Below are 8,618 nucleotides of genomic sequence, written 5' to 3'. Positions count from 1 at the left end.
ACTCTGTGTCAAGTTAAAATAGGTCAAACAAATTGAAACGGAGAGATAATAAAATACAGGTTATGGTGGGATGGTTCATGATCCCCCACCCTTATCTAGAGATTTCAAGTTCGAACACTTGTGAATGGAAAAAAAAAATCCTACTAGGAGCGCACCCTCAGAAATTGGATCCTGCAATACATGAATCTTAATTTAATCGGACCCGTATACAAATATCGGACACGAAAATCAACAATAAAATATGTCATATGCTTAGTGTGAGCTTACTATATATTAAGAATTAAATAAAGTTTTTTGACATTGATTAAGTACTACTCCATGGGTTGCAACAAAGAATTCTGTAAAAATTATTTGGAATTGAAGGCAGAAGAAGCTAGTTGTTATGATTTATTTAGGATATTTTATTCATGTGAATTAGAAAAAAAGAATTTTTTGGATGCCCCTGAAGGAACAGACAAGATACGAGGTATTCAACGACGATGGATCGTTTTTGTTTCTGTCTCTATGCAGAGATTCTTACTTTCTGTGAGAAAGCCAATGAACATTATAGGTTCTAAAGTTGAGCTCTTATTGAATTATCCTTCATGTAATGGTGGTCTTCTCAAGCTTTTCTTCAACATAATCCTAGGTAACTTTGATCTAGTTTTCATTATGTTTTGCTTCTTTTTGTATTTCATTTGCTTGAGTAAGTCGAAAGTCTTTCGGAAACAGTATCTGTATGTTTGTATACTCTATCTTGCTTAGATCCTACTTTGTGGGATTTTACTGAGTATGTTATTGTTGTTGTTTGAGGATTCATCTAAAATTCACTACTAAAAGAAGGCGAATTTTCTATGGATGTTCTTATTGGTTAATTTTATGATTATTAATCTACAACGAAATTTTTATTTGATTTTGAGATCAGCAATATGAGCAAGCTCATGTAAAACTAACAATTAGGGTTCATATAGTTGACTCGATCAATTTTCACACTGTAAAGAGCAATACTAACAATTAGGGTTCATATAGTTGACTCGATCAATTTATTTGGGATTGAGGCACAATTGTTGTTTTTCTATTTTCTTGAAAAAAAATTGTGATATGACTTGAACTAAATCTTGAATAAGCAAATAAATTAATAAAGTGAGAAAATGAAGAACATGTTTATTGACTTGTATTTAAGGAAAACTTTTAGTTATATAATTATTGATTCGTTGCAGGAGAGGTAATAAGACCGGATATGAAATCGGAGAATTTTATGTCGATGATCGGACAACTTGATTGGAGGGTTGACTTAGACAAGACTAAAAATGTGGGTGACAACTACAATGGTCCTTCACTAGCTATTATGGCTGCTAAATTATCCTATGAAAATGAAGCCTTCACCAAGAAAGTTATCACACATAATTGGCAGGTAATATATTATTTATAATTGCTAGTCGATATACATATATTATATACTAAACTTTTGGAATATTAATTCATAATTTCGAAAGATAAATGAGTTTATAAATTTTATTTTTGTTTTGCAGATGGACTTCATAAACTTTTACAGCTTTTGGAATGGTAAGTTCAGAGCTTTCTTTCTTAATATTTAACCAGATTTCTAAGATCTTTTTATTATTTTTAATTATGAGTATCAAACGTTTTTCATTGAGGAAACTTCCTAAAAAGATATTTTGAAGATTTACAAGGACCCCATATCTTGCTTTCTGAAGTACTTTATATTATCATAATTTTAAAGACAAAAATAATCAATAAGTGATAGGGCTGTTATTTTTTCTCTTTACATGATCTTGTTACATCCTCACCTCATTAGCTAGATTTTGGAGATGACTTAAACCAAAGGTTCATTTCTTATCGTTATATCAAAATCAGGTTCATCACGATTCATGATTTATACTCGATATTGTGTCGATATGCAGCTTACCAGGAAGTAAACACCACACAAGCCATTATGTTCCAAGACAAAGTTGAAGATTCAAACCTAGTTGTGGTGGCATTTAGAGGGACCATCCCATACAATGCAGACCACTGGATCACAGATGTGGACCTTTCATGGTATGAGCTTGAAGGTGTAGGTAAGCTACATGCTGGATTTATGAAAGCATTGGGCTTACAAAAGAACAAAGGATGGCCCAAAGAAATTGATGAAAGCCCAGACCAAAAACTATTTGCATATTATCAAATTAGAAAAGAACTGAAAATGATACTGAGCAAAAATGAGAAGGCAAAATTTATATTGACAGGACATAGTTTAGGAGGAGCATTAGCAATTTTATTTGCAGCTATATTGACTTTGCATGAAGAGGAATGGTTGTTGGATAGATTAGAAGGAGTTTACACATTTGGACAACCTAGAGTTGGGGATCCACAATTTGGGAACTTCATGAAGGATAAGTTCAATAAGTATGATGTTAAGTATTATAGACATGTTTATTCAAATGACATGGTTCCTAGGTTGCCATATGATGACACAACCTTCTTCAAACATTTTGGATCATGTCTCTACTATAACAGCTTCTATAATGGCAAGGTAAAGTTTCTCATAAATTTGGATTACACCTTTATTACAGAGTCAGTTTGCACTCACCTTGATTGTTCCACCTGGTACTTGTAACCCCTCACTAGCAAAGATTAATTATTTACCTTATGCAGGTGGTGGAGGAAGAACCAAACAAGAACTACTTCTCTGTGCTGTGGTTTTTTCCCATGTTACTGATTGCAGTATATGAGTTTATTAGGGGGTTTATCCTCCCTTGGACAAAAGGCAGTCATTACAGAGAAGACTGGTTCCAGACAATGTTTAGGATGGTAGGGTTGGTGATTCCAGGGTTATCAGCTCATGCTACTATAGATTATGTTAATCTAACTCGATTGGGATCAATACTTCACCTTCCAAAATCAGCTCATCAAGATCGTCATAAAGACGATTGATTTTCAAGATTTGGAGTCATTTTGAAGTGAGAAGAATAAAATTATCCCAAGCTATTGTAAAATAAACTCTACAGTTTTGAATATTTTATTATTATTTTGTATCGTATTGGCTTGAGATGAGTTTGTATTGTGTAATATGATCAATGAGGATTCATATAACCAACCCCATTGTTACGTTGTTTGGAACTGAATGGTAGTTGGTAGTATCAGGCCAAACTGACATATATCTTAACTTGTGGATCAAATCTGTAGATGATGTTCCTTTAGGGGCTTCAGATTTTAATCCAATTGTCGTGCCATAAGTTATTATCTAGCATAGTTCCCACTGCCTGCTTAAAAACTTGTAAGCAGTTCAACTTTTGATTCACATTGCAAATGTGAACCTTTTCTTTTGAGTCGAAGGTCTTTCAGAAACAACCTCTCTACTGCACATACACTCCCCAAACCCCACTTGTACAATTACATGGGATATGTTGTTGTTGCAAATGCTTAGGCCATAGTGCCACATATATACTTTTTTTGACTTTTATGATGTTCTTCGGTGATTGTGGGGTAAGGTTAAGGAAATTACATTTCCAACCCATAAGCTAGCATTTGTCATTTGGGCGTTGGATGCATAAAGCAATAACAAATTCAAAAGAACTCGTGGATTATTGATAAATTCATTACATACATACAAATCAAAGGAGATGTTTTTAGAATCTTACAGAGCAAAGAGAATTTGGTTGAAGATGTAGGTGCTTGAAGAAGAAAGAAAAATAATCCTTGTAATGGGAGCATCAAGATGGAACTTGAGTTGCACTTCACACTATTCAACATCCATTCTGTTCATGCCTCTGACTTAATTAAATTATTCAGTCAGCAGATATCATCGTTCATGGGGGAATTCGATTACCCTATAGCACGGATTTCCAGAAAGCATGTCTTGAAAAATACCATCTTCAAATCACTGCCACTTATTACCAGAATTACATGATCTGACCCACTCACTACCAAAATGCAGAAAAGTTCATCAGGAAAGAAAGGATTTAATCATTCAATACCAGATTTAAAACTTGTGCAAGGATACCTATGTTAAGGTAGGAGAATACCACTGATATATAGAGGGTGGTTGTAACATCAAAATGCATGGCATGTAAAGCAGCCACTCAGAGACCCTATTTGGCGTGTCTGACGGAAAGATAAGGCCTTGCTGGAGGATCTTGTTACTTCATGTGATTGGTTGGCTAACATTGAACTTCTCATTTCATGGGCCTTCTTCTGTGCCGATCTAAGTTTGTTCATAATCTTATCCATGGATGACGATCTCTTTTTCTCCAGTTTCATCTGCATTATATTTATACAGATAGCATGTCTTCAATTTGCAAACAGAAAAAGCTTTCATTCTATTACTGTATATGCAAGTTCTATTCATTCTTTTGTTCTCTATATAATTGTGAAATGTGAACGATAAATCTTCCTTCCTTATTACATGGAGTAAGAAAACTACCAACAGATTGTAGCATCCACTAATGAGAGAACATATCTTGATAATTATGCCATAAAAATTTCAAGTATAAGGGAATTATCCATTAAAACCTTTTTTCCTTCAAAGACAATTTAAGCTTATCATGTAGACGTGGGAGAGAAGAAATCACCCGCAGTTAGTACATTTTTTGGAAAGATTCAGGACCTGATCTAAACAAATCATCCATGGATTCTAGCACAAGAAAATGCCTAGATACATGTGATATTTCTATACAATTAGGCCAAATAGCATATCATATACCAAATTAACGACATATCTTCTCTCATCCCCTTCAGAATCTTGTAAGATTCCCACGTCACTAAGGTCAACCATTATATATGAGAAAATGACAGATAAGTAAGAATGCATATAATCTTCAACCCCCACCTCCCAAAAAATTTCAATGCCTAACATAATTATATCAGATTTAGAATCCACCGCTCATCTTTCATGTTGTATTTTATCTGGAATAACATGAAAGTTCAGTGAGCAAAGAATATCAAAAGGTCAGCCAATTAAAAACTTGAAGACCCTACATTCTAAATTCTAATCCCCTGTCAACAACAAAAACCTTCCTTTGTTATACACGCCTAGTTCACTAGGCCAGACGTCTTGACAGAGGGTGTTTGACTTTAAGATAAACCAAATCTTACAAGCACTGGTGGAAGTTACTAGATGGTTACCACTTCAACGTAAGCAGCCTTTTCCAATTCAGAAAACTACTTTGACAAGTTGTTGTTAATTGAAATCATAATCAACAGGTTTTTGGATTCAGGTGCAATACACTCAATTGAAGCCATATAATTGATGAGTCAAATAAGCTTATGAGCAACATAAAAAAGCTTTAGAAACGAATGAATGCATGGTGGAAGTATGTGATTAAAGACCAACCTCCAGTTTCCTCATTGCTGCCTCTGCTTTTGCCTTTTGCAGGTTCTCCCATGCAGTGATTCTAGCTTCTTCCCTCTTAATCCTAATATTTCAGAAGAGAGCAGAGACAATTAATAGCATGAATTGAGAAACAAATGCATTTTGATACTTGGAGAGAGAGAGGTTAAAGAGCATGAATGTGATCTATCCTTTCCCGAACTGTACCGCATATTGAGATTTTTAATGATCATAATCAACTTGAGATCAGAAAAACAATCAAGGTAATGTACATGTAAACCAATATTTTAGGAGAACAATGCAAATGACCAGAACAACACAAGGAAAGGATCCAACAGTCAGCTGGATGTTTTCCCTTCCCTTGTGTTTGCATCTTCTACAAAAGATTTATCAGTTTTTCCTTTTCTATTTGAAATACTTCCAATCACCTTAGACTACCATCAAACTACACTAATTGACAATGCTTCAAAATAATTTACTTACAAGCTGACAAATAAAATAGCATCACTTACTTTGAAATACTTGTTGATGTATCTGAAACATCCCAACCTGAAGAGCGGATTTCCATAGCTTTCCTTTTCCAGTCATCAAGTTCCATGCTCCTACCAGGAATTCGAGCTTTCTGTTTCTTTGACCATCTGGTCACTGTAACCCGCTCATCAATTGGAACATCTCTCATTTCTGCTTTAGATGAAGGAACACTCTGCAATTCTACAAGTGGTAGAATAGATGGAGTTGAAGGAGAGAAGGATGACTGTCTTATAGGAGATGAGGAAGGGCTTGACTCGGGGCTCATTTGAGTGGCCATATCCCTCCTCGATATAACTCGTGACACAACATTGGCTTCATCTTGAATATCATCCCCACTCTCATCTACAGATCAGATTTACAAGAAAGTTAAACAAAATCGGAAGGCACGGTCATCATTTCTTCATATATTACACGACCGACAGTTATGAGGATTCAAAGGGTGGCACAGATGACCTTAAAGATGTGTATATCGTTTTCAATGTAGGGGAAATGTCCAAATTGACAATAGGCAGTAACAAATAAGTATTGCGATCTCAATAGTGGATATATAGATCTCAATCTTCCAAAGAAACAATCAAGTATTGCGACCAATTAACCAGTGGGCTCTATTTGTAATCTTCTTGCATATTTCTTCTTTCTTCAAGGAATTACTGTCTAAAACTATGCTACATTTAACTATTATGATGCTGCAATGCAAATCGATGTGCAACTTCTTAGTTAGATTAATCAAGCAACCAATCAACTGGGAATATAAATCCGTACCTTGGGACATTGGCAAGGTTGATAAACAGACCAGTTCAGAGCATCCATGTACACTAACTGACCTTGCCATGCATGGTTCTGCGAGCGCATGGAAGTTTCCACTGCCTAGGTTGCCTCCACATCTAATTGACAAACCATCAGTTGTCATCACTCCTGTTGAAAAGGGGGAATTGGCTAAGAGATTACCACCATTTCCTCCCTTAAAAACAGGTGGTGCAGGAGAATACATTGAATAGTAAGCTTGACCAGGAGGACCAAGAGGGCCACTTTTGGATTTAGGCCGCCTCTGTGGCTGCTGTAATGAAGTTTTAACAGAACTATCTCCTGAGACCGGGCTAAAAATCCACCTCTCTGCATCCTCCCATTTGGAAGGTAATATCCTTCCATTATTATAGGGCAGCAAAGCAGTATTGACCTGCCTCCTATTAGCAGATGAATGCAGTGGCACACGCTCTGAACTCCAGCCTTTTTGAACCCCAACACTGGAATGGCGATAATTTGGCGTTCTTGGACTCGGAAATGTTCCAACTCGGCTAGTCGTAATAGGGGTTTTCTTCATGACTCCAAAACGCGGAGAAGAAGAGTGGCAGGTGTTAATCACAGCATTGTTTAGATCTAATGAAGCAGGTCTTCGCCTATCTGATTTCTTCAGTAAAGATCCCGACCCAAATCTCCGGTCTTGACATTCTATTCCAATGAATTTTGCAAACCAAAAAACCCACAAAAGGAAAAAACAAAAAAAATTGATTACCCTCAATGTGAGGTGAATTGCTTTGTGCTTTGAAAAGCTTGAGTCTGCAGTGTACCTTTAAGAGCTTGAGAAAAGGAGTTCCTTGCGGAATCTAAAGACAGAATTTCATCCTCTGTCTCAATCTCGCTGTTCTTCTCTGCCTTTTGAACTGGAAGACAGTGAATGTGTGACTATCACATGAAATGCTGAAGAATCTAATTTAATGAGGCTTTTGTAGGAAGCCAGCTGAAAGAGTTGAAAAAAAGAGTCAAGAGAGTACCTTTTGCTTTTTCCTTTCTGCTAAGGTGACTATTTCTGTGTACCATGGTTTTGTTTGGATCTGTAACTGTACCACCCGAAGCTTCACGGCATTCATGCCCTGCCAAATGCTGCTTCAATAAAAAAAAAAATCAGAGTCTTCGAAGTGGACAAACTCCAAAAAGTAGAGTTAGTAACCCACTACATCACCAATTTTCCACACAACAAAGAACTATAGCCAATGCTTGTTAATTTTTTCTAATTTCCAGTACAGAGAATTGTTGTTCTTTCTTCTTAAAAGCATTTTCTCTCAACTTCATAGGTTATGTTGTGAGATGATGCATGATGAGATCTGAATAGCTTTCTCTAACGCGTGTACTAAGCTTAAATTTGTCTTCACTTTAATATTGCACCGAACAGGAATAGCAGAAAATACACGTAAAAGCTGAGAACCCAACCAAACAGAGACTGTGAAAAGTAAAAAAAGGAAGTAAAACGGAGCTGAAGTAATACTTGAGAAACATCAGAAACAGAGGAATCCTGATCATGAGCATCGGAAGCGAATGAGCACCGGTCAACGCTGCCGGAAGCAGAGGAGAAAATACTGAAATTGGAATCGCCGGTGTAAATAACAGAGTCCGGACTAACATCACGCACACTTCTACTAAATCCTAACCCCGATCTCGAATCCTGAAACCCTAGCTCTGGCATTGTTCGATTGCTTTCACAACTTCGACTTCTCCGTCATCACACCGGAATCTCAATCTCCGTCGCCGTCGCCGTCGCCGTCGCACCAAAAATGTAGTAGTAAACCGACACAATAGAGAAGGTAGTATACTGACTTCACAAAGTTACATAAAAACGGTAACCCATAAATATTATAGAAAGTGTATGTACTATAAAGATGGTTTACTGTTACTGCTATAGATTATAAATGGCGTGTTGGTCATCAGTTTAGCAAAGATGATGCATGTATGTAAAACAAAATTCCTTTTCGGACCCCACAAATATTCAAATCGCTATTCT

At 36.3% G+C, this 8,618-nt stretch overlaps 2 protein-coding genes across 3 annotated transcripts; one reads left to right on the top strand and one right to left on the bottom strand.

Moving 5' to 3' along the window:
• The first annotated feature begins 300 nt into the window (after positions 1-300).
• Positions 301-3,079, top strand: LOC125811521 (triacylglycerol lipase OBL1-like). Its single transcript, XM_049491030.1, has 5 exons — positions 301-628; positions 1,200-1,393; positions 1,512-1,545; positions 1,905-2,515; positions 2,638-3,079. The coding sequence occupies exons 1-5, from the start codon at positions 319-321 to the stop codon at positions 2,914-2,916; spliced, it is 1,428 nt and encodes a 475-aa protein (XP_049346987.1). The 5' UTR covers positions 301-318; the 3' UTR covers positions 2,917-3,079.
• A 907-nt stretch (positions 3,080-3,986) lies between these two features.
• LOC125811434 (uncharacterized) lies at positions 3,987-8,603 on the bottom strand. 2 transcript variants are annotated; one of them, XM_049490921.1, is made up of 7 exons: positions 8,106-8,423; positions 7,615-7,726; positions 7,411-7,503; positions 6,605-7,291; positions 5,824-6,184; positions 5,315-5,396; positions 3,987-4,242 (listed from the first exon to the last, which is right to left on the bottom strand). In XM_049490921.1, exons 1-7 carry the CDS (start codon positions 8,301-8,303, stop codon positions 4,036-4,038), a joined length of 1,740 nt encoding a protein of 579 aa, XP_049346878.1. In that variant the 5' UTR covers positions 8,304-8,423; the 3' UTR covers positions 3,987-4,035. The 2 variants fall into 2 exon arrangements, with proteins under 2 accessions (XP_049346878.1, XP_049346887.1); XM_049490930.1 differs by having other exon boundaries at positions 3,989-4,242; positions 7,615-7,723; positions 8,106-8,603.
• Between the last annotated feature and the right edge of the window lie 15 nt (positions 8,604-8,618).

The sequence above is a fragment of the Solanum verrucosum genome, unplaced genomic scaffold (genome assembly GCF_900185275.1).
Source record: "Solanum verrucosum unplaced genomic scaffold, falcon-dt-bn FXZP01000235.1, whole genome shotgun sequence".
Classification (NCBI taxonomy): domain Eukaryota; kingdom Viridiplantae; phylum Streptophyta; class Magnoliopsida; order Solanales; family Solanaceae; genus Solanum; species Solanum verrucosum.
Note: the sequence above shows the minus strand (reverse complement) of the source record. Positions and strands in the feature narration are given on the sequence as shown.

Excerpts from the sequence above, each read along its gene's own strand:
- LOC125811434 (XM_049490921.1), bottom strand. The coding sequence starts at position 8,303 with ATGCCAGAGCTAGGGTTTCAGGATTCGAGATCGGGGTTAGGATTTAGT. Across the intron at positions 7,727-8,105 it reads CTGTTTCTGATGTTTCTCAA|CAGCATTTGGCAGGGCATGA; the intron begins GTATTACTTCAG and ends TTTTTATTGAAG. Across the intron at positions 4,243-5,314 it reads CAGCAATGAGGAAACTGGAG|ATGAAACTGGAGAAAAAGAG; the intron begins GTTGGTCTTTAA and ends AATATAATGCAG.
- LOC125811521 (XM_049491030.1), top strand. The coding sequence starts at position 319 with ATGGGTTGCAACAAAGAATTCTGTAAAAATTATTTGGAATTGAAGGCA. Across the intron at positions 1,546-1,904 it reads CTTTTACAGCTTTTGGAATG|CTTACCAGGAAGTAAACACC; the intron begins GTAAGTTCAGAG and ends GTCGATATGCAG. Across the intron at positions 2,516-2,637 it reads ACAGCTTCTATAATGGCAAG|GTGGTGGAGGAAGAACCAAA; the intron begins GTAAAGTTTCTC and ends TACCTTATGCAG.